The sequence below is a fragment of the Convolutriloba macropyga genome, chromosome 5, assembly GCF_964194025.1.
Source record: "Convolutriloba macropyga chromosome 5, txConMacr16.3, whole genome shotgun sequence".
Classification (NCBI taxonomy): Eukaryota; Metazoa; Xenacoelomorpha; order Acoela; family Convolutidae; genus Convolutriloba; species Convolutriloba macropyga.
Window position 1 is genome coordinate 23,998,342 of NC_134472.1, and position 25,549 is coordinate 24,023,890.

A 25,549-nucleotide genomic window follows, 5' to 3' on the forward strand; every position below is an offset into this window, starting at 1 on the left:
GTTTTACCTCGTCATAACTTTACCACTCTAAACATAGTGTATGGCGCTCCTGCGTTGGTCTGTTCACCTGTGAGGCAAGCCATCAAGAGCCTTTTTTCAAATAAACTTGGCTGCCCTAATTAAGTGTCAAGTCAAAAGCTTGCAAACTAGCAAATTTTATTCCTAACTTTTTCCAAACGCTCATCGTTTTTTGAAAATAGTCATTCAAATGACGACAATATTACAAGAAAGCATACGCCTTCTTGAAAAACTAGAACTTTTTAAACTATAAAACTCCCAACTGCTGCTTGCGAAAAGAACAGTAGAAAATAATTATTGAATTAACCCATGAAATGAAATAATGCGGTTACTATTTAACATCTAGAACTAATAATTGCGATCAGCTTAACAGTGAAATCTTTACTTTGAAAATGCTTTCAAATTATTCAGGCGACAAAATTGCATCACAACTCAAAATATTACTTCCAAAAATAGTACATATTGATCAATTATTAAGTTAAAGTGGGTATTCTTTTCGTTAGATGGATATCTTTGATGCAATTTCGAGAAATTTTCGTGGAATTGTGGCATTTGCAGCTTCACAACTTGCAAATTTTTTGGATCAAACAAAGTCAAAAAGTCGAATCAATTTGACCGCCGACCGAATATTTGTTCAAAATTTGTTGTGAAGTTAGCATAATACATGTAAGTTTTTAAATATTTTCAGCTTTTGCACGTAATAGGTGAATGTATTGTAGCTTTAGCACTTGGGTATAGTAGATTAATGCAAGACAGCAAACAAAAACAAACAACGCCACTTTTGTTATTAATAAATTGCAGCTTTTGAGTGGTAATCATCTTATCAGATTGATTGATTATATTGAATTGTAATTGAATAAGCGCAAAAACGAGAAAGCACTGGTTCTGTACGGCAAATCGGTTTAATTGCAGGTGAATACATTGCCAACACTACGATAGCAGTAGCAATATAGTTGTCTTATTTTTATTAGCAGTAGAAGGGAAAACATGGATATACTCACAAACCACAAATTACAACAGTCTGCAAAGGAATCAAGCTTTTCAGTTTTCCAGTTACCATCTGCTATAGAACAATCCTGCATATTCTAGAAAAAATAGTTTATAATTCGGGTCTCGTCTCCTGTTAGAAAGGGATTTCCACGGGTGGCGAAACGTTCCCAACTGATTTTCAAGGTGGAAATTTTGGCAAAGTGAGGAGATATTGATAGGTTCCATCTTGTTAGACCGGTGCCTCAGAAAATGATTCACTAGATCGCTTAAGAGTCGATCTTAACCAAATATCCTAAAGACTAAGCGATGGTAACGAGTTAACATTTGTAGATTGTGATTTTTATGTTAAAATTATGAAGTTTCAGATGGAATTTTGCATATCTATGAAAGGAGGAATAGATGCTAATTGATTGGATCCCCCCAGTGAGCAACATATCGGTACGAATAAGTATGAGAACTCTAAAATGAGCGCGCATCGGCACTCAAGTGTTCGTACAGCCTAATAATAGCCAAAAAGAGGTAATCGGGAACGGGGGCAAATTCAATCAATGTGTAACTGAACTTTCACTCAGGTTGAAACGCTAACCCGATTTTTGTGGGTTAGGTAGGTCAGTTAGTGAGACGGGGTCAGAGAGGGTGTTAGAGAGCTAGAGTAGTGTGAAGGTAGAGAGAATGACTAAAAGCACCAATCAGAACAACATTAACAGCCAATAAAAATGGTCCAAGCTCGCAACTATTGAGGTAACAATAACTAAATAATATTCGACATTATTCTACAACACTAACATTAAGTAATTATGAAAGTCGATCCTTTACTGTAATTGTATTAACATCAGCAACAAGTTTAATTCTCTTAAAAGTTATCTGCTTCAGAAATAGAAAAAAAGCAGTAATTGCGATAATAAAACTGAGAAAAGTTGAGTAATGACAGTCTGAAATTAACTGACGGAATGCAATGGCTCAAATGCTCAACATTTACACCGAAAGCCAATTTGCAAGTCACATTGAATTAAAAATAAGCATTTGCGCCCTGCGTTATTTTCAAAATTAGAAATTACTAATTAGGTTTTTAGAAAAATTAACATTCAAGTTTTCAGCTGTTTTTTTCCAAAGGTGATCAATCGAGTAATGAGCTTCAAAGTTCGGAGTAGTTTTCAAATTTATTTGAAAGAAGACTTGATAAGTTTGTGGTGTTTTGCGGTTTGTTTGAGTTGAATTGTGGCACTGGAGAAGTCGGAATCTGTCGTCAAGGTGGATGTCAACGTCATCGGCTACAAAACCATTGAGAGAAGACCATAGCACTCATACCATCATCAAATCAACATTGATGGTCTTCGTAATGTGGACTTCTCACCACACAAACACAGCCTGAAACCAAAGCATGCGATGACATTAGGAGCCGATGCACTAAAACCAACCTAGCAAAGCTTAATTGTATATTAGGAATCGCTTGACCATCACATTTTATATAATGTCGCTTGCTGTAAATTTTCCGAGTAAAAAACCATATTGAACAGCTAATACCGAAGAAATTAACAAATAAGAAGTGATTAAAGTTCGACGCCGTTCGAACGGATATCAAACTAGTGGAAATTAGCTAGCTATCGCGCAGGGTTCAATTTAATTTCACCCCGATTTATTTAACCCACAATAATTTAACTCCGTATATATTTGCCCCTCAGTCATTTAGCCTCGCAATTTTATCACCCCTAAATCGGTTTAACACCGAAATCCGTTATCTATTTCGGAGTCTAAATGAACAATTAGCAAAGCCAAAATTGAAGACACTTGAACAAAACTACTGGCCTTTAAGAGTAAGAGCGTTGCATTAAACAGCTTGCGTTTATTTGAAATCGAAGAACCATGATGCGACAGATTGTTTTAGCTTAATGCCTTTGAGCGAAAAAAACACTTGCCCAGTCTGACCTTTGATTTGTTGCACTTTGATTTGAATTGAAAAATTCAAAAACTGTCTCATTCTAGAACACGGAAGAACTGGTACTTTCCAAATGAAAGGGTGTGAGCTAAGTATTAAAACCTCATTTCAGAGCACGAACAAAGGAGTGAATCAAAACAAAATTTAACCGTGAGTTTCGAAAGAAATCCAGACTGATATTTTTGCTAAACATGTTGCAAAACTGTTCCGAATTAGGGATCACATCATGGAGTTAACTGCCGGGATCAAATTTCCTAATGAGTAACGATATGAGAGTTCGACGTAACTCCGTGCGGACGCAAGGAAGGCGCCAACTCAAGACATTAAGATGGATTTCATAACTAAATTAACATGAAAACGAATAATTAAACAAATATTTACATGCACAACTAAAACAAGCTGTCAATAATCCTGACAAAATGAATATCAGTTTCATCCCTGTAAATCTCCATCAAATTCTGGACCTTTCCTTTCAAATCCTGATACATTTTCTTCGGGTGTTTTTGTTCGGATGAGGCATTCCGAAAATTCAACTTTTGAACGGCAGCGTCGTTTTGCGAATTAGCCAAAAGTTCCCATCCTCCAGTGGGCGAGCCGCTGAACAAAGTTTGTATCCCATAATCCAGGCCTCAACAGCCTTGGTTGTTCTTGCGATGCCATCTATGGCTGCATCTTTTTGATGCCAGACATTTGGAGAGAATATGAGGACGGTTCAACAGTGGACACTTGTAGTATGAATCAAAACCACGCAAAACCTTATCGGGCTTTCAATCTGGAGCAAGGGTTTCTAAGGCATGAACTAATCGGTTTTTTTCATTTTCTTTGCAAAGCTAGCATACAAACAGGCGGGGAGCAGTTCCGAGAATATATACAAAAAGGGGTGTAGAATGGAAGCAGTTTTCAGGTAATAAATTAAATCTTCCATCTACAAGCCAAAACTTACAACCTTCGAGAACTGCTATTATGCACGGGGTTACATGCTTATCTTGTTTTCAAGGACGAAAAGTCAAAAGGATCAGACGAAAAATCGGTCCAGCAAAAAAATTACTAATAGCACTACTATTACTTACTGCGATAATGACGCCAAACAAGGACCAAGATGACGCATTGGTTAAGAAATGGCAGATCTTTTGATTCATAACCGACATTCCATATAGCTTTGAGCCACGCCAGCTTTGTATAACGTATTGGACTAACGTCGGACGAATCGCTCTCAAACAACCGGCGAGCGGTTGGCTTTGTCAGTAGCTAGTTAGTGTCGTGAGGCTAGCTTCAGCTTAACTGAAGGGGTGTGTGATGATGGTAATAGATGTTATCACGCCACATAACAGCAGCTGAAGTGCGGCATCAACAAAAGAGACAGTGTGCGAGAGATAAAACGTGAACGAGAAAGAAGGAAAGAAACCCGATCCGTCAGAGAGAGGGAGAGAGAGAGAGATCTAGGGATATTTTCCATGATGAGATTCGACTCTGTAACCTCTAGTCTTCAAGCCCTGTTAGTAATTAAATCATATAGAAAAACTGTAAGTGCACAATTCAAAAGAAAATTTTCCACATTTCGCGATGAAAAAAATTAAAAACCATTTTTTCGTTTCTGGAGTTCTGTCATATAAACCATCTGCAAGACTGAAAAGGCCAAAAATATTCAAAAACTTTAAAAACAATTACAAATTTTAAAATCTTGCAAAAATTCGTGATAATAATATCTTTGGAAAAATTTCATTGTCTCAAGATACTATCCAGAATCCCTTTTTCAAGCCTTAAATAGTTTCATAGGCTCAAGATCCATAAACTTGGAACATAACAATTTTTCGAAAATTTGAAAAATTTAAACTTTAATCAAAGCTTACTCAAACTGGAGTAATATAAAAATTGATAACCATTCTATTAACTCTAGAAACTGTGAAGCAGCTTATTGTCAAACCTTAGAGTAGGTCCCTGGTGCCTGAAAAATAATTTTAAAAAATAAAAAATATCATTTTTAAAACATTGCTTAAATTCGTGAAATCAAATCTTTGAAAAAATCCATTACATCAAGAAACTATGCAGTAACTTATTATACAAACCTAGAGCAGATTCCTTGGCTCTTCAGGCTGCAGAAACCTTTAAAAAATTACAAGAAAATAGCAGACAACATAGCAAGTTTTATGAAAAAAATTGTTAAAATTTGCGATATAAAAAAGTTTAAAACTACAACATGGCCAAAAAAATCTCTAGTAGCTTATTGTTAAACCCTTAGGGAGGATTTCTGGCCCCTGGGTCTGGAAAAACTGGATCTGGAATAATGACAAAAAATTTCAAAAAAATCTATTATCAAACCCTATTATCAAAAATCTATTATCAAAAGTATCTATTATCAAACCCTAGAGGAGATTCGGCGACACCTAGGGCTGAAAAACTTGAAAAATGACTAAAATTTTCAAAAAGTTCGAAAAAACTTGTGAAAATTAGTATCAATTTGCGTGTTTTTATTGGATTACAAAAACATGTAGCACTTTAAAAGGTCATTAACATACCCGGCAGATTGCCGGAAAATAGCCGCCGTTGATTCCAATAAGCATGATTGGGATTGAAATAACAGAATATATTGAAAAAAAAAAGATTTTTGTACAAAAATATTTTTTAAGTCCGATTTATTTTGATGGCATTTCGTAGTTGAACATACTTCTGTTTCTTAGAGAGAGGCTACAGGGGCTACTATCAACACCAATAAGCATTAGAGGTGGTAACTAAGACTTATAGGAACGACGTTCAAATAGCGGGCATCTAAAATTGGGCTTTATGGGTTTATCCCGTTTCTCTGACTTCAATTTTTATACTGACTCTGTTCATTTTGAATTGCTTTGCTGAGCAACTGATGTTCAAATTCACTTTTAGCAGAATGAGAGAAGAGAGAAACTAGCCTAGAGAAGTCAAAAAGATTTCACGCAAAATGTTGAAAAGGCGGCAAAATGAGGTAAAGCGAAACATTTTTTTATTCGACGAAGTAAAAAAAAAAATAGGAGCGCTATAATAGCCGGCTGAGAAGATGAGGGCGGCTATTAAAAAGTACTTATGACTTGCAGAAGACCTTTATCAACTTAAACCAGCCTCAATTTTAGACTAGTCCAACAAAAAAATTGAAAAAAGAAGAAAAAATACGAAAAATTGCAACATTTTGGGCTCAAAAACTCCTACAACTGACCTTTCAACCTTAAACTACAACCTTCTCACTAGCCTCACCACACTAAGCACTTGAAGGACTACTAAACGCGGCTAAGGGCCTCTAATAAAACTTAATGCCTGCTACCTGTTTATCCCGTTTTTAAGGACGAAAAGTCAAATGGGCCAGACGAAAAATCGGTCAAGCGAAAAATCGCATTAAAAAAGACCAACAGGACTAATATAATTGCGACAAACTTCGTTTGAGAGCAATTAAAAAAATTGGAAAAGCTTGATGTAAAAAATTCAATTACCCCCAAATATGCCCAGAATTTTCTACGCGAAAAAAAATCGACTGAACTCAAAAACTACCTCTCTCCCTTATCTTACCCCCCCCCCCGACCAAAGGGTGGTAGAAATTACAATACTCGAAGCAATTTTTGACGCAAACTTGACTAATGTCTTTGAACTCTTGTGACCTACTGGATGCATTCATTTTTGTTCACACGTCCCGTTGTTAAGTCAATTGTTGTAGGTGACGTTGACGAGTGATCCAGAACCGCTTATTTGGTGGTTGTTGGTTCTGGTTTGCAGGATGGAAGGTGTCGGAAGGCAGCTCTGTGTGATAATTGTAGCATTCGGAGTCAATTCCAGTAAGCGTTGAAGACAACAGTTGATTAATGATGATAAGTTCGAATGACCATTTAGCAGATGAGCACAAAGAATAAAGATAAGAGGGTAAAAGGCCCTGAAAGTACCAATCCGATTAATCCTGGTAGCCAATGGCAATTCTTCTTGAGTTGTCCTTTCGTCTTTTTGCTCCAGACAAAAGTTGGACGATAAATGTACGGGGAATATAGTAAATATTGTACGGGGATGCGAAATAATGGGACAGTAAGGTTTCAGAACCTTTGAAACGCGCAAATTTAAGGAATCCATGTGTAATAAATTCAAATTTGCTTTGATTGCGGGGCAGATCACAAAATAGCAGCCAATAGTTTTATGACACTATGAAAAGGCGGTTGGTTTTTAGATGCGTAAATGGAATCTGGTTATCCGAAATACAATAAGAACTGTTCAACAAAAATGCCGATGGAAAAATTTTCCTTCGAAAAAATCGTCCAAGTGATAAATGCACCTTAACTGGGGTCACAGTCAATGGATGAGCAATAGGATAATAAAAGTTAGCAGCTTTTGCGGAAATAGAAAAGATTATAACTGGTTATGGTATAGTAATAATTTTAACAAAACAACCCAAGAATTTTTCCCACTGAAATAGATAGCTCAACTAAAGGCTTAGGTAGTGTTAATTAATTAGAGATTCGGTTACATAGTCAAGAGCGTAAGCGATAGTGGTTAAGTTTTGTCGAAAAAGAATAAATTAGTTTGTGGTGAATTTTGACTAATTAATTAGTTAATTAATTAATTAAACTTTGATCTGATGAGTAAAAGAGGATGATGATTATGATGCACAGAAACGATTGCAAGAAGAGACTGTTTGGTTGTTTGTACTTTATCTAGCATTGTTTTATTGATTTTAAACTTTTTATTGCTTTTTCCAACTTTTTTTTGTAAAAAACTTTGAATAATTTGGAAGAAGTAAGATTTGAATCAGAGGGAAGATTGTTTACGATAAGGATAAGCTTTCGGAGAAGAGAGAGAGAGAAGAGATAATAAGCAACAACAAGTAAACATTGTCGAGTGGCAGGTAAGGAGAAATATTGCAAAAATTCATTAAAGTTGGTTCAAATTGGAATTACAAGAGATTAAGTCACAGATAAGAACAACGAACGATATCATTCAGGTGACGTATCGATGCGTGTATGTAAATAGTAAGTTTCTATATTCTGCATATGCATGGCAATAATATGTTGTGTCAAAATGCAACAATATAAATATTAGGAATGTAAATCTGTTCTAAAAATCAACATTTGAAAAGTTTTCATTGCTGAAAAAAGACGCGTGTTTCTTCACCCAATGTTTGTCCGTAGTATTGAACAAGTGCATGTCAGGACATTCCGGCCAAAAAAGATAATTGCCATCTAAATTATCAGAAATCAGTCGTTTTGGACCAAGTTTGATGATTAAGAGTGAGAGCGTAAGGCATTATGAAATGCGTTTGTTTATCAGAATTTTTGATAGTTGTGATAGACCAGCTTCGATTTCAAGGCAAGATTTGAGTAGATTATTTGAACAGCTCCTCTGCTTTGTTTCATTTCTTCGACGACTGGTTAATAGTCAGCATGACGATTCATCGAAAGCCTTTAAAGATAACTGGATCGTATTAAGCACTGTTGATTTCGGGGTAACAAGTTCTAGGCAATAAGTACTCAAAGACGAAACTTCGTTTAGAATCGGAGCAGTTTCTCGATTATTCGTAATTGAAGGCCAATTTTTATTTGGGCAACTATAGTTGGAGCAATGTATGGTAAGCAGTTTGGAGTAATTGAGGGCTAAATTTATTCAAACCCCGACATATCTCCCTCTCTCAGAAGAAAGGGTTGAGAGATCCGGGTGGGGTATCAATTTGGGCACTGATTTGTGGTCGAACTTCTATTTTTCTAGGTTGATAAACATTAAACATTGAAATTGTTCAGATTTTACTTCAAACCACCCACAATTGAATGCAGGATTTGAAGATGTTTTGGCCGCATTGGGAAAATAAGTGTTTGGTTTAGGGAAGAAGAAATGAACACAGAAAGAGGGAGTTTGTGCCTTTTCTGTTTTAAAAGACAACTACTTCACAAATTTCTGTGTCGAATTAAAGGCAGCGAAATGGCAACGTAAAAGCGAAGAGCAAATTTGGAGTAAAGAAAGCGATTTTGAAGTAATAAGCAAATAAATTTATGATGGGTTTTTGTATCTGATTGATTTAGAAAAGTAGCAGGCGACATTCGCAAGATTTTGTTGGTTTCATAACAATGCAGCACAGCTTAAAAGGAAGAATCGAACCAAGTCCGACTATGAAAAACCTCTTATTCTCCAAAAAAAATTTGGATATAACGCACATGACAGTTTCCAATCGACAATTGTTAACAATTTTGATCATTCCATAATTCCAGAGAAATTTGTAACATGAAAACCTTTCAAAGGTTCGCTCTTTTTCCTTTCAGGTAAATTCGCAACGTACACAATACAACAAACTCCGTACCCACAACATTAAATTCTGACAACTTCACGACAATACGGAAAGATTGTGAAATATTGTAGGAAGTCAGAGCTCAAAAATTAAAGGTATCAAATATAAGTTACAGGCCGACCACAGATTGAGTAGTGATAAGCGACTACTGACTAACAATTAACTGACCTCTAACAACGATAAATCTCAATTTAACAATAAGATATTGCAATTAGGTAACCACAGTCGAGTTTACCAAATGGATATAAAAGTGATATTAAAAACTTTGTTTGTTTATTAAGACACGAGATAACTATATGGAGAGCAGAACTACAAAAAATAAACGCAGGTTTCTTAGCAATTGGAACATCTATAATAGCTAAAACGGAAAGTTTTCAATTTTTTATACTTTTTTTGTTTTTTTTTCAATTTTTTTTCTAGAAAATAAACTATATATAGAATTGCAGTAATTAAATTAAAAACTGCTAAAGTAAATACGATGACTGAAAACTGTGGGCAACATTATAAGTGATTTGTGATAAAATTTGGGTTCCAAATTATGCGAAATAGACCAACAAAATCTGCGCACGAGTTGTAACGAACGTGACACTAAAACAGCTTCTTGCAAATAGGAGCCGAGAAACTAAAAGGCAGCTCGGCTGCTCTTGTGAAACATTGATTGAGAGTTGACCTCTGAAACTGATTCTCGACATTCGACGTAATAACGAGGTCGGTTAGTTATTACTTGGAGATAGCGAAAGCTGATTTGAAGACGAATTGTTGATTTGATTCGGAGACCACAAATTCTACCTTTTGAGGAAGACACATTGTATCAAATTGCACTTTGTCTTCTGCTGCTTAGGAGACACGTTTAAATTAGAAAAGAACAGGAGCAAGAGATGGGATTGATTTTTGCTGCTGCTGTTGTTAGATGTCTTATGAGCACTTTGTAGTCCATAACAATCGGTAAAAAAGTAAAGTGTCCATTTAAAAGGCGAAGATCGATTTTGGATTGGCTTTGAATTGAGAGAAATAGCTGAATAGTTCGGGTCACAGCACGTCCCTTAACAACAACACTGAAGAATTCCTAACATCCGCATTTGACCAAGGTTTGAGTTATAATTCTCAATACAGTAGGGCTGGGTTCCTACTTATAGGATGGCCTAACCCATATCGGGGCTATTTTGAAACCAATCCAGAACCTATCGCAGAATTGTATAATCTTCAAGATTGCACCGCTGCCAATTGAAGGTTGCCGAGAATCCATCGCTAAGAATTGAAGATGTTCGAGAACTACTGCAAAAATTTGAAGGTAACTCAGTTGAGTTGCTGAGATGTTATGGACTTAGGAGGTGTCGTGTCGTGTCGCGTCAGCAGCCGTGTCATGGGACCCGAGAGCAAGCAGTAGTGGATAGGAACTAGTGTTAGAGCACCATTGAAGAATTAAATGTAATGTTTAATAATGATAAGTCTAGAACTGATATAATAAACAAACAGACAAACAAACAACTACATCTGAGAAGAGGAGAGACGACGATAAGTAAGCTGGTTGCAGAATAACAGTATCAAAAGTAAATTGTCCAGAGCTAAAATAGTCTTTTTGGTCATCAAACATGCAAGCAATGTGTGAACAAACAAAAAAAATGTTTTCTTTGATTGATAAAAAACAATAGCAGATGTCGTGGTGTTTAAGAGGCAACTAATCGATGTTGGCTGGTTTGGCAAAGACCGCTGCTGCTATTTGCGAGAGGGTACCGTGGATTCATTAGTTTATGCACTCTAATAAATGTAAGAAGGAGCATTACTGGCTTTGAAGGCAGCTAGCAGCCAAATATTACCGAAAGGAAACATTCTGATCAATCTACGTGATGATTTGAACACAGATGACAAAGTTAAAGAAGTATTGCAATTTATCATTTCAGATATTTTCCCACGCTTCTATTATTTTCTCGTCTCTTTGGTTATTGAGGCATTAATTATGAATTCAAAGTCAGAAATATTGAATTTCTTTCACTGGTTTTTTGTCGATAGAGCGAAGACTATCCCGAATCAATACGATAAAGCAATAACTGATCATTTTCGTAAAATCTAAAAGCAAAGTAATAACTCGGAAATACGTTTTTGACAATCGAATAAAGTCGGTAACTTTCAAATAAACGATGCGAAACTAGTCAATGCACACCAAGGTAGTCAAAAAGGCCGAAAGTTCTAAACGCCGCATTTTTGAGCATTTATCATCCGTTGCTCTTTTCACTGATGAGGCTCTCTACATGCCACCAGCTCCACCGTTGCCCTGGTCAGCTGAGGATAGATCACCGGATTGTCCTCCCCCAAGTGATCCACCGAATGACATCATGCCAAGAGCTGCAGTGGGGTCAAAAGCACCTCCTCCCGATGACGCCCCACCCCCCATCAGATTGTTGCCAGGGTAGTTCCACGAGGATCCCATCACTAAAAATAATTTCAGCCGTTGAAAAAAACATCATTAAGCAATTCTCGAAAAACAACAATAGGTCGTAAATGATCGTCGAACGCCGTTACCGCACCAGAATTCTCGTAATCAACGACACGCTTGCCGTAAATACCGAAAAGAAATGGAGATGACATAACCGAAAGAATAACATAGTTACGAGACTTTCGTGCCGTAAAATACAGATAAAAACCTACAAAAATGAAAAATGAATTAAAAAAAAATCTGCGCCGTTTAAAGACTTTTAAAGAGAAATTGATATGGCTTGTTAAATTTCACTCCAGAGACCCTTTTTATGCGGACCTTTATTACATATGAGTTTACTTGACCTTAAACTAATTAAAAATGGACTTCAAAGTATTTAAGTGCAGCACATACCGTACATCATTTCCCATTCAGGAGTCTCAAGGGAACTAAAGAACAGTGGGAAAATAAATCTGCAATATTCAAAATTGCAGTGCTCTGCATTTTTGAAAAGTCAAATATGAAGTAAAAACGCACCATAGTGAAAGAAAAGCGAACTTCTATAGAACACAGGCACCCAACACCATAAGTTCAACACTGTCTTTACCCTTTTTTGATATTGTTTTTGGCACACGCTTCATTTTACCTCGTAATAACTTTTAATACAGTTAGATATTGAAAACATAGCCGGCAGATTAGCTGGAATAGCTGCGAAAAAGACTTGCATGCCGTATAATACACATAGAAACAGATATAGCTTAAGTTGAAAATATTAACGAAGCTGCTCAAAAAGCTATGTGACAAACAATAAGCAAAATAATAAAGCTTGTTGAAATTTATTCCACAGAAGCATTTCTATTAGGGGCCTTTATTACACATCAGTTCCCTTGACCTGTAGCTGATTTAATTTAAATTAAAGTTTTGAAGTCATTTTAGTAAGTGAGGCAAGTCACGTATGATCAAAATCTAATCACGTAAATGAGCTGAAAAACTTACAAGAGTGAGAAACGACATCACGCGCGCAAATGCCGTTAGTCAGGGAAAAGTAAATCAGAAAATTTAACTTTCAGCTCTGCAGTGTGAACAAATGTAAAACAAAAAAGAGCGTCAGACAAAAAAAAACAAAAAACATAACAGGGCAAGTCCTAAAACAACTCACATAAATTTTGTTAAGGAAACCAAAAATAACCCCCTGTAATGACTTGAAAACTACTTTGAAAACCAATTGCTAGAAAAAATTCCGACGAAAAAAAACGCGAAAAAATATCAAAAGTCAAACTGCCGCATGTAAACATTAATTAGATCTCAGAAACCGAATGTGTTCAAATACGTTTTTCTCACTCGAGTTAAGAATAGGATTGAAAATAATCACGCCAAAAACCACTCGCTTGCTTACTCAGTTTCCTGCATTGGCGTGATCACAACTCTAATTCGACTTCAAAGATTGCAAAAATGTGCAAAAAGGTCTTAAAAACGTAGACCCCAGAATTCCAGAGAAGAATCGAAGTTAAAATCGACCAAATTCGCAGACCGAATGCACCTCCCTCATAAAGGTACTAACCATTCTGCAACAAAACCAGTAAACGTAACTGACAAGAACTGATATGGCATCTGACAAAAATTACTTAAGTTGCTGCTCCAAAAAAATCGGTCTTGGCAAAAGAGCAAGAAACTTTGTAAAACAGGCCATTTGCAAAAATCTGATATTAATTGACAGATAATCTACCAGAGAAAAACCGAGCAAAAGTGAAGGACAAAATGAACAATAAAAAAAACCATTTTCCCAACCTTTAATCAGATAAAAACCCGAATTCAATTCCTGGTAGATGAATCATCCACCCAAAACTTGGCAGAAATATTGAACAACCAGTAAAAAGTGCAAAGAACCTAAAAAAAATTTAAAAATCAGTGCTTTGTCTGGCGTTCAAGTTTCTTCCCAACCAGAACTCGGCAAAAAAGATAATTAAGATAATTACATCTTCTACTGGCTCAATCACCCACATAGTAGCTGGCAGAGAAAAATAAAAGAATAATTAAAAAATGAAAAGAAAAAAATCTTAAAAATCAAATTTGTTTAATTTATTTCAGCGAGAAGTGCTATGTATAGCTTTCAAGTGTCACTTCATAGTGCTATTTTATCTAAAGAAAAGCTCTTAATCAAGAATCGACCGACAAAAACTGCAGCGAGAAGCAGAAAAAATCAGAAATGGGCCAAAAAAACCCAAAAAATTGGTAAAAATCACTCCTTTTTTACCAAAACAAAATTAATATCAACCAAAAAGAAAGATAACCAAAACTACCAGAACAACTACTATAGATCACAAAACTACCCAAAAGCTAGAAAAATTAATTTAAAATTAAACCTAAAAGTCTAATATTTGCTTCAGATGGTCAAAAATGCTTCCAAACGCACTACTATTAAGTTAGATAAATGAAAGAAATGGCTTTGACTGAAAAAGTTAGCAGTTAAATTTTTAAAAACATGCTTCGAAAAGGCAGCACCTAATTTTGCTCACTCAACAAATTTTTTCACCTTCATTTTTCGCTCTCTCTCTCTCCCTCTCAAAAAGCGACATGAACAGAAAACCTTTTCTTTTCTCTCTGCTATTTAGCTCTCTTCTCTCTGCTTATTCCGGAAACGACCCGAAAAGTCGCCTCCACAAAAATTTTGAATACTCAAACTACTCAATAAAACAAAAAAAGCAATTTAAAGTTGATTAAGTAAATATTTAGCACCAAAATACCACCAATGATAGCAACCAATGAACCGCATAACACCGATTGAGATTGAAGGAAAAGAAAAACGATGATAAAAATTGATTGCTGTACAAACAAATTTTCAAAGTGCAACTATTTTTATTGGATTTTGTAGTTATCATACTCCTGTTTCGTAATGAGGATGCAGAGGCTAGTATCACTACCGAAGACGTTACATTTCCTTTTATAGTATTGAGTCTGTTCTCATGAGATTGCCTTGCTGAGCACCTGCTGTTTAAAAGCACTTTGAGTAGAATGAACGAAAAAAGAAACTAGCTGAGAGAAGTTAAAAAGATTTCATGCAAAATCTTGAACAAGCTATGAACTAGGGTAAAGCAAGAGAAATTTTTGTTCGACGAAATAAAAAAAGGGGAGCGACATAATAGCTGACTGATATTAGGGCGGCTATTAATAAAATACAAGAAGTCAAATATATCCATATAAAAAAGAAATGCACAAAGAAAGAAATCTTCCTTTGAATCTGAGATAAAAAAACGCTCAAGCAACAATGGGAAAGTCGCAATAAACCCACACAACTATCTATATCCGAAGAAAAAAAGCTGCAAGAACTTAAAAAAAGTTAGCTCAAAAAAATAATTAGACAATTTCGTTTTTAGTCATGTTCTCAAAAACATAGCTGGCAAATTCCCGGAAAAAAGCCGCCGTTGACGCGCTTGATGCATATCGGGATTGAAACTTAAAAAGAAAAAAGAGATAGAAACTGACCAAATTTTTTCTCAGTTTTTTTCCAGTGCCAAAAAAATCTAATTTGGCGTGCAGTTGCAGTTAATTCTAAAACTATACTTAATTCAGCTTCTAAACTGAAAGCTAATAAGCTTAATACCAATGTCAGCTAGCAAACAGTCTAAACAGTCTTTGATAACCTAATTCTCAATGACTTCATGACCGGGCTTTATCAGTTTATACCGACACTTTTGATTTTTCTCTTTTGACCTTGACAGTATTCACCACATTTCGTAAATTATTGCGTGAAAGAATTAAGTTAGAAGTCAAACGTGAAAATCGTGAATTATGTCAAACAAAAAAAGTGATCAAAATGTAAAGCGAATTAAAAGAGAGCGCCTAAATAATAGGCACTGAGAGGCTGACGGCGGCGATAGAAAACCTTTTTACCAACAAAGCTCTACACAATTGGTAGCTAAAATCTCCCTCGGTCAATAGTACTCTTTACAATTCCCAAAGAATGCAAATAGAACCCACTAAAATTGTCTCCTGAGAAAATTGGAATGGTACTAGAGGCGTTGTTCATGCTTTCCATAGATTTGGGTTCCAACTTGATACGAGCGGGCATCTCATTTCAAGATCATTCAAAAATAGCCGCAATATATTCGTAGATCGGCAGTCTAAAAAAAACAGTAAAAAAGACAGACCAAAAAAATTCGTCTTTTCATTGAAGGCTGATCTGTTATATTTTGATTAAAAATCTGTATAAGTTATTGCTGCCTCTATTATCTGATCTCAAATAACCTTCAATTAGAGTGACACACACCCATTTGACCTTATCTCTTTGAATTAAAGTAAAAAAAGTCAATTTCAAAGTGAGGAAGTCATTTTTGAGAGTGAGGTACGTCAAGTGTGACCAAAAACTTAATCACGCACATGAACAAAAAAAACTCGCTCCACTAAGAGCGAAAAATGACGTCACACATGTAATTCAGTTGAAATTGCATGAACGAATGAACAAAAGTGGCTGTGACGTCATATGGTCGTAACAAAAATCATGACGAAATAAAAAAAACCAAGAGAAGGCCAATAATAGCCCCAGCTATCGCTGTGCGGCTATTAAAAAGAGTAACCTATTACCAAAATAACGTCACACAAACAGCTGGACATTTATCTTATGTATATTTAAGCAATAACAAAAATTTATTTTCCACAATAACCGTTTCTAAATTCAATAACATAGCCGTCAGATTGCCGGAAAATAGCCGCGTTAGACGCTTGTGGCCTTCAACGAATTGAAACAACTAAAGAAGTAAAATAGACCGATTGACCACCAGTCCTTTAATAGACCACTAGAATTTTTTGTTAGATTGCTAGGCTGCTGTTTTTATGAGACACATACGATCTAAGGAAAACACCCTAATAGAGATTTTTCAAAATTAATATTTGAAACCAAAAACTCAAGACTCTGATACTCAAGAATTAGGGCATATACGTTTGGCACTACTTAGATGCACAAAATTGACCTTTAACTAGTAAAAGTTCAAAACATAACCGCCTATTGTCGGGCGAATTGCTCTCAAACGACCGGCGAGCGGTTGGCTTTGTCAGTAGCTAGGCACGGTTTAGTGACGCTGCCTTTAGCTTAATTGAAGGTGCGTAAATGAGCGCAGCGGGGGGGGGGGGCTGATGCGGTGGAAACAGTGTGGGGGGGTCAATCTCTAAGAACCGCCCTTCACACCATAAGTATAAGTCTCCAAAACAGTTTCTGTGATTCTCATACTTGAAAACTAGTGAGCTGAAAGGCTGTAAGAGCACTTAATGCCCTCTGGGCGCTACCTGTTTATCCCGTTTTTGAGGACGAAAAGTCAAAAGCGGCAGACGAAAAATCGGTCAAGTGAAAAATCGCATTAAAAAAAATACCGACAGGACTAATATAATTGCTACAAACTTCGTTTGAGAGCAATTAAAAATTGAAAGTTCATTAAGCGAGTTCAGCAGTCATTTTTTTCAGAGGTAGGTCACGCAATTGACCAAAAGTAGACCAAATGACATCACGCACACAAATTTTAACTGCAAAGCAGTATAAATCACTGAAATTGAAAAGCCAATTCCAAGAAGTCAGGTCGCAAGAATCATCGAAGGAGACGGCGAATTACAAATCACGCGCATGAACAAAAAACTAGCTCCACTAAGAGCGAAAAATGACGTCACACATGCAATTCAGTTGAAATTGCATGAACGAATGAACAAAAAGTGGCCGTGACGTCATATGGTCGTAACAAAAATCATGACGACGAAATAAAAAAAACATAGCAGGATAAGTCCTGACATACAACTCAAAGAACTTTCATTGACTAAACAGAAAATTAGACCAAGAACGGACTATGAATGGATTGGAAAAACCATTTAGAAGAAAACCTATCCAAAAAATTGGAAAAACTGTAAAAGTCAAAGTGAAATTGCCGCATGTGAACAAAAACCCACTAGCGAGAAAGCGAATTTTTGTTCAAACACGGTTTTCTCACTCTACTTTAAATTTAGAGCGAAAAAATTTCACGCCGCAAAACCACTCGCTTTTTTGCTCCACTTCCTGTTTCGGCGTGACCAAAATCACTACTCCAATTTGGACTTCACATGAAAATGTGTGAACAGATCTTAAAAGAAAAAGACAGCGCCCCAATACAATTCAAATTCTTTGAATTGTAAAAAAAACCAAGAGAAGGCCAATAATAGCCCCAGCTATCGCTGTGCGGCTATTAAAAAAACAGGAACACCGCTATATAGCGACGCTCAGCTTACAGCTTCGCAGCTGTAATAAAAATTCAATAATTGGAATTAAAAGCAACTACCAACACTTTCAGCAACGGCCCGAAATACCCTTTAGAGCAATTGATCCGGGTTTTATTAGAACTTACTGTTCTGGTTAGCTGATCCCCTGTAGCCATGTCCTCCAAACTGAGAGGCACCACCCATATTTGGTCTTTGAGGTGACATAGTTGAAGGAGGTCCAAAGCTACCGCCGTATCCTCCGGCTCCAGTGGATGACATCGACTGGTTGCGAAGACTGTGCTGCCACTTGGCACTATTGCCAGATGGTCCGCCTCCGATTGAAGCTTGCGCTCCCAGACCGGGGGCTCCGTAGGGTCCAGAGTTCCAGGGCTTGTTTGAGGCTCCTGGAGAAATTAACTTAATTGATGAATACTTTCCAAGAATTTTGCTCTTTAGTTGTCACACGAAAGCAAAGATTGTGAATTATTTTCTGATTGCGCAAAATCAGTGGTAGGTATTTCTATAATTCTACATTAAGATACGTCTTGTAATAATTGACGCGTTTGACAAGGGCTATCGATATTTGTTACTAATTTCGTATTCAGAATGTTCTGAAAATACGATTACCTAAAAACGCGTTTCCCTTCAACCATTTATTCTGGCTTTAAATAGTGCATTTCTTATCCTCCATGCTTTTACCTGTATACTGGCAATTTTTTTAAGTGATGACTCGTCCCATCTTTTATTAGGGTAAGAAATTAATGATCAGCACGAAACCGCGTTTTGAGAACTTTGTTTGATTACACAATTCTGTGACAACATTTTCTTAATTGTGTTAGGCGTCAAATGGATAGCAGAGGTTATCAATACCTGATCCAGTGCTCATTCGGGTGGACTGTTGTCTCCACATGTCTGAGGATCCCCCCATATCGAAGGCAGCTCCTGATGAAGCACCACTATTCCAGTTAGAAGCTGGAGACTTCATTCCCATAAAGCCGCCCATTCCACCAGCGCCTCCACCGGATCCGTTTCCAGTTCCACCCAAAGCCAGACTGCGGCTCAGATTTTCCTACATTATATAATTTTTTTTAAAAAAAACATTAAAAAATATCAGCAAATCACTAGAGCTGCGGTACCGATAGCCTTTCAGTTACGAGAGGACAAGCAAAAGCCAAGTTTTTTAGTAGAAGGTTTATTTTCGTTCGAACAAAATTAAAACAAAAATGCATGGATTGAAATTTCTAACACAAACTACTAATATCGAGCAAATTACACTCGAATAACTGGCCACCGGTTGGCTTCAATAGTAGCGGGATGGGGTTCTCAAGGTGGTCGGGTCGAGCGTGCGGGGTTGGGGGCAGATGAGTGAATTGAGCGAGGTTCGAAACCCCAAAGCTGCCCCTCGCACGATTTTACGTTTCCGGCATCTTAGGTTGGTGAAGTTAGGGAGACTAATAAAGCTCCAATCGTTACTCAGCGACTTTATGCCTTCCGGGCATCACCTGTTTATCATGTTTTTGCGAACGAAAAATCAAATGCTCAAACGAAATGACCATAATTGCTACCTTTGTTTGCGAACAAGGAAAAGTCTCACACTTTGCGACACTAATACAACAAACTTCACGTAAATCTCTTTGAAATATCTTTTTTGGAGTTGAAAAAAAGTAGGTGGATGGGGGACGGAGTTTTGGAGGGTTGGTTGGAAGGGATAGGAAGGTGCCTGCATGTGACGGCATCTAAGGCACAATTTAGAAAGTGTGTTGGCAAAACCGAGCCAACTGAATTCTGACTGTGCTTAGATCACAGCTATAAAATGAACAGAATGAAAAACGCAACAGAGACAAATTCCCTGCAAAGAGGCACTAGAGTAGAAGACGAAATGCTTTAGAAAAATATTGCCATTGAATTGACGGAAAATAGCCGGCTTTGTTCCGCTAAAAAGTTCTATTTTGGTGTGTAGTTTGTTAGGTTCAATTATACTTAGTAAAGCTTCCACACTCTATTAAGCTTAATACTAATAACAGCTAGCAATGGATCTAATGAACTTTGATAACCTAATGCACTACGACTTTATGACCAGGCTTTATCGATTTATCCCTTTTTGTTTTCTGTTTCGAACAGGACCGTATTCACTATATAGCGAAACTCAACGAGTGAAAGAATTTAAAATCCATTGATTTGAAACAGCGAGTGAGGTTAGGTTACTCATCAGTTAAAAAGTGAATGCCGTGACTGATGTAAAACGAAAAAAGTGACCTAAAAGTAAAGCGAACTGAAAGGAGAGCGCCTAAGAAATAGCCGTTGAGTGGCTTACGGCAGGTACTAATCACAACTATTAAAACTGACCAGAGCAATCAAGGAGACCAAGGGATTAACACTCCATAAAAAACAAACCCAGCAGAACCATAACTATTAGTAAAAAGTGCCCTAATTTGTTGCACATTATTAGTTAGATTACAAAATACTGATTTCAGCTGTTGAACTGGAGGTCTCTAGGCTTAAATCTAATACCAATTAGTATTAGCTCTAAGGAAATTTAAGCATAATCGACATATTTTAAACAATTCAAGCGGCGTGGCATAATCGACATAATTTAAACATAATTGAAGCGGCATGACGTGAGCTCGATTGGGGAGAAGGATATGAGCGCGGGGGCACGGTGGGGGCTGAGAGCGCTAGGTAACGTGCGTTTTGTCAAAATCACACCGGTAGATAGTTTATGAACACTAGCTCAGTAAAATTTAAACATTCAATTTTACTTCATTCAATTTGTATGGTGCTAGCTAACTTTTTGATGGTCAATATAATATCCGTTTCCATAGCCGAAGTCCGCTATTAAGGTATTGAAAAACAAGAACACTATCTGCTTTTCATTTGCGTCATTTCATTTTACCACAACAGGCCTACTAATATCAAGTAAATAACCACAGCTCTTCTTTTAGTGGTAAGAAGCAGTATATTATCAATTTTTCGCAACGTAAAAACAAGAGAAGGTTATCAGTAGCTCAGCTCAGCTAACGCGAATATTTATAATGTTTCTATGGCTACATGTTTATGTTTATAAACCATGTTTATATGTTGGAGACCAGTTCTCATACGCAAAAAATAGCCTATCGAACCAAATCTTTGCACCGCTATCCCTCCGAGGCTATAACTCGTATTGCACACACGAATGAGCACGAAGCATCATTGCTAAAGGATAAAACTCTCATTAACAAATCTATCCTTTACCTGAAGATTCATGACGTCACGTTCGTTCACTGCACTCTGCCAGGGGTGCACAGAAGCTGGCGTGGCTTCAGGGTCGTTGGCATAATCCTTGCCGCCTTGCCATATCTGTCCAGGCACAAATTCAGGGAAGGCACTGCTGCTGCCACCTCCACCCGACATCATTTTAGATCCTTTCTCGCCCACTACGGACTTTCCTCCTCCATTTCCACCTCCGAACGACATTCCACCATTGAAAGGACCTTGAGCACCCTGAAAACCATACAATTTTAAAAATTACCGATTATTAGCCTAGATCTGCTATCTAACCAAAACTTGACCGATCATGTTAATTCTATTGGAACAGACGAAAAGTAAAGACGCCCCTCACAAGCGCAATTTTCATTCATAGGAAAGAGCTAAATAAGGCCATTCAATTTGCAATAAGGGTTCTATACAAAACTGCGATGATGGAAATAGATTTGTATAACTCCCAGCTACACAACTTGTAGACGGGCACCTACTAAGCGATACCTAATTTCAGACAACTTACCAGATCGAACACATTATCATCCAGTCCAGCACTTCCTGGGTTAGATCCTCCACTTCCTGGTGTCATCCACTGGCCAAGACGACTTCCATTAGAACTCGCGCCACTTGCGCTGTTACCCTGAAGTCCAGATCCACCGAATAATCCACCCATGCCTGAAGTTCCCATAATGTCTGCCGCACCCAGGTGGCTTGAACTCTGCTGCGTAGGCTGCTGTGGCGAGTGCATTTGCATTGCTGCAGTTTGCGATTGAACATCGATGAACAATTTGTTGCAGATTTGCTAAAATCAGATTAATCACTGACACGATACAAAATCTAAAAATATCTACGCGCCCTCATTTATTGATACAATCGTGAGACCAGAATTTAGATGGCCAGATTTGGACTATTTGTCAAAATCACTGCATTGGATCAAACGGAGAGTTTGAATCATACGTCAAATTATATTGGGTAAATAAAGTTTGGGTTTCGACTTTCCAGCAATGGGCGGAAAACAATACGATATCGAACAATTCAACCATTTTAAATGATTCTTCTGTTCAAAATAAGCTAAAATACTGCTGCAGTTTCTAGTTTTTGCCTTCATAATTGATCTTTGTCTGATAAAACAAGCAGCTAGGCAACTTATACTAAAATTCTTAGAGGAAAACGATACTTACAGTGATCATTTACACACCATACTGCTACCAGTTAAACTTTATAAACACAGCTGGCGACATAGCTCTGTAGATCTATAGTCCCAATGAAAATAACCGACTAAAGTCAGGCGTGTTAATCTCAAACGACTGGCGAGCAGTTGGCTTCGTCAGTAGTTATCTGCGGCTTTAGTGAGGCTAGATTTAGCTTAATTGAGGGGGTGGGGACATTAGCATGGGTGTTCATAAAAGGAGATCTAACTCTACGAACCGCCATTCACAACAAGATTTTGTCTTTTAAACTGTTTCGGTGAATCGCATACTTAGAGACAAGTAAGTCGTGAGGCTCTATGAGAACCCAATGCACCTCGCGCTTTTTAACTGTTTATCCTATTTTTGTCAAATGGTCAGACCAAAAAAATCAATTAGACGAAAAGTTGGTAGTACGAAAAATTGCATTAAAAAAGGACTAATTGCTAAAAAAAACTTTGGATGAGAGTAATTAGAAAGAACGAGACCTAAAAAAACTCTTAAAGCTTTTTAAACAAAATGTTGTTGTATCTATAATTGATTTGGACTTATTGACCGTACAGTAGACTAGAAAAATTCAATTACAATATCCCTATCTACCCTTAAAATCAGCCTGTCAAAATAAGCAGAAGTCAATTTGAGAGAAACAAAAAGTCAATTTGAGAGAAACGAGAAGTCATTTTGAGAATAGGGTAAATCAAGAGTGATAAGAAATTCACGGGAATATATCAAAAAAATTCGCTGAGCTGATGATATTGGGGGTCAAACTCTAAGAACCACCCTTCACACCACGAAATTATGTTTCCAAAACGGTTTCGGTGAACCACGTACTAAGGAGTCCAGCAAGCCAAAAGGCTCTAAGAAAACTCAATGCCCTTCAGGCGCTACCTAATTTTCCTATCTTTGGGGACGAAAAGTCAAATGGGTCAGATGAAAAATCAGTCAAGCATAATATTGCACTTAAAGACCATATGACTAATATAATGCTACAAACTACGTTTGAGAGCAATTAATTGTTAAAAAAACAGCAGGGGAGTTTGTGAATCACAACTCAGGAGTTTTCAGTGAAAAACCCAAAAACTCTAAACCTCAAATGCCTTTGAAACCGCATTGAAAAACCACGAAGAGACACTCGAGAAATAGGTGAACATCAAAGTTAAATAAACAGAGTAAACAGAAACAAAAAAGTGAATTTTTGTAAAATTTGAAAAGCAAACAAATTCAAGCAGCATAAGCACTCACTTTTTGCTGCACCTCCTGCATATGTTTTCTCAATATCACTCCTCCACCAAAACTTCAAAATTCATATAAATAGCCGGAATAGCAGCAAAAAAATCAAACAGTGCCGTAAAAAACAAACATACCCGGCAGATTGCCGGAAAATAGCCGCCGTTGATTCCAATAAGCATTATTGGGATTGAAATAACAGCAGATAATGAAAAAAAAAAGATTTTTGTGCAAAAACATTTTTTTAAGTCCGATTTATTTTGATGGCATTTCGTGGTTGAACATACTTCTGTTTTAGAGAGAGGCTACAGGGGCTACTATCAATACCAATGAGCATTAGAGATGGTAACTAAGACTTATAGGAACGACGTTCAATTAGCGGGCATCTAAAATTGGGCTTTATGGGTTTATCCCGTTTCTACTTCTGACTTCAATTTTTTATACTGACTCTGTTCATTTTGAATTGCTTTGCTGAGCAACTGATGTTCAAAATCACTTTTAGCAGAATGAGAGAAGAGAGAAACTGGCCTAGAGAAGTCAAAAAGATTTCACGCAAAATGTTGAAAAGGCGGCAAAATGAGGTAAAGCGAAACATTTTTTTATTCGACGAAGTAAAAAAAAAAATAGGAGCGCTATAATAGCCGGCTGAGACGATGAGGGCGGCTATTAAACAGACTAAGAAATGAGTTGAAAAGCTTTTTACGCCGAATACACAACGATGAAGCAATGAGTTGATAAGCAGGTTCAATTTCATTCTGCAGGAGCTTTTTCACTAGAGACCTTTATTATACATATGTGTCTGACTCAAAGTTTCAAAGCGCAAAAGTAATTTTGTAGAAGAGTAAGTCACTTACGATAAAACCCTAGTCACACAAAAACCTAATAACACTTTCTAGGTGCTGTTTTGCGCAAACGCCATATGTGAGCAAAAAACCATTAAAAAATTCTACGTTTTCAGCTTTTCTGTGTGCATGCATGTAAAACGAAAAAGAGGGTCAAACGACGAAACAGAATTATAAACCGACTGACGTCGGAAAAATTTCTCTCGGATGGCTCGCCGGAAGTATTAACCACTCAGATATCAATGCCTCGTCATCTACTCTCGAACAATCGGTTTTGTTTGAGCAACAAAATTTATTTCGGAGTGAGATCAATTGAAACCAAAAATACAGAGCGTAAAAAAGTCACGAGAGAAGTCAAAGATTATTCTGAAAGAAAATTGCAAAACGGTCAAGCAAACAATTGGCATAAACAAGATACACACGTTTACAATAATTGCTTCTCATTCGAGAGCAATTAAACATAGCATGACAGGTCCTGAAGTACAAATTAGCCAGATTTTATTTGATTAAATTAAATACGAATGAATTTAGTAAACCCATTCATGGAAAACAGATACACAAACTCGAAAAAAGAAAACAGGATTCAAAGCTATCAGTGCCTTGCGATAGCTTATCCTACAATCGCTGCTGTTTTAGCAACAGAATTTATTTCTGAATACGAGTAATTTAGGTTAAGCAAAAATAAAGGGTCAAGCGTGAAAAAGTCGCTCAAGAAATGAAACTGAAAGAATCTAAAACAACAAAGCCAGCAGATTGCCGGAATAGCTGCGAAAGAATAGACCTGCGTGCCATATAATAGAGATAGAAACGGATACAGATCTAAATTAAAAAAAATCGACGCCGCTCAAAAAAACTAGGTAAAAAATTTCAGCGATAAATTAATAAAGCTTAAAATTCATTCCGCAGAAGCCTCTTATTACGGACCTTTACTGCACAAATGAGTTCTCTTGACCTTAAACAAATTCAAATTAAAGTTAAGTTTTAGAGTGCAAAAGTCATTTTATTGAGTGAGGTAAGTCACGTATGATCAAAATCAAATCACGCAAATAACCTAAAAACTTTTGCTAAAGCGAGTTTGAAATGACGTCACGCGCTCAAATGCCGTTAGTGAGACGAAGAAGTCATTCAGAAAATTTGACTTTTTCAGCTTTGCTGTGTGAACAAATGTAAAACGAAAAAAGAGCGTCCGACGACGAAACAAAAAAA

General features: G+C 36.9%; 1 protein-coding gene across 2 annotated transcripts in view; it reads right to left on the minus strand.

The window, feature by feature from the left end:
• Nucleotides 1–302: 302 nt before the first annotated feature.
• Nucleotides 303–25,549, minus strand: part of LOC142339252 (uncharacterized) — a 65,224-nt gene continuing 39,977 nt past the window's right edge. For both annotated transcript variants that reach the window (XM_075389123.1, XM_075389124.1), the window contains exons 9-14: nt 21,611–21,889; nt 21,082–21,330; nt 18,721–18,919; nt 17,997–18,254; nt 6,569–11,654; nt 303–2,376 (exon numbers count right to left, since the gene is read on the minus strand). In XM_075389123.1, coding sequence (XP_075245238.1) covers nt 11,470–11,654; nt 17,997–18,254; nt 18,721–18,919; nt 21,082–21,330; nt 21,611–21,889 — 1,170 coding nt within the window. In that variant the 3' untranslated portion in view covers nt 303–2,376; nt 6,569–11,469. The remainder of the gene's footprint in view (nt 2,377–6,568; nt 11,655–17,996; nt 18,255–18,720; nt 18,920–21,081; nt 21,331–21,610; nt 21,890–25,549) is intronic.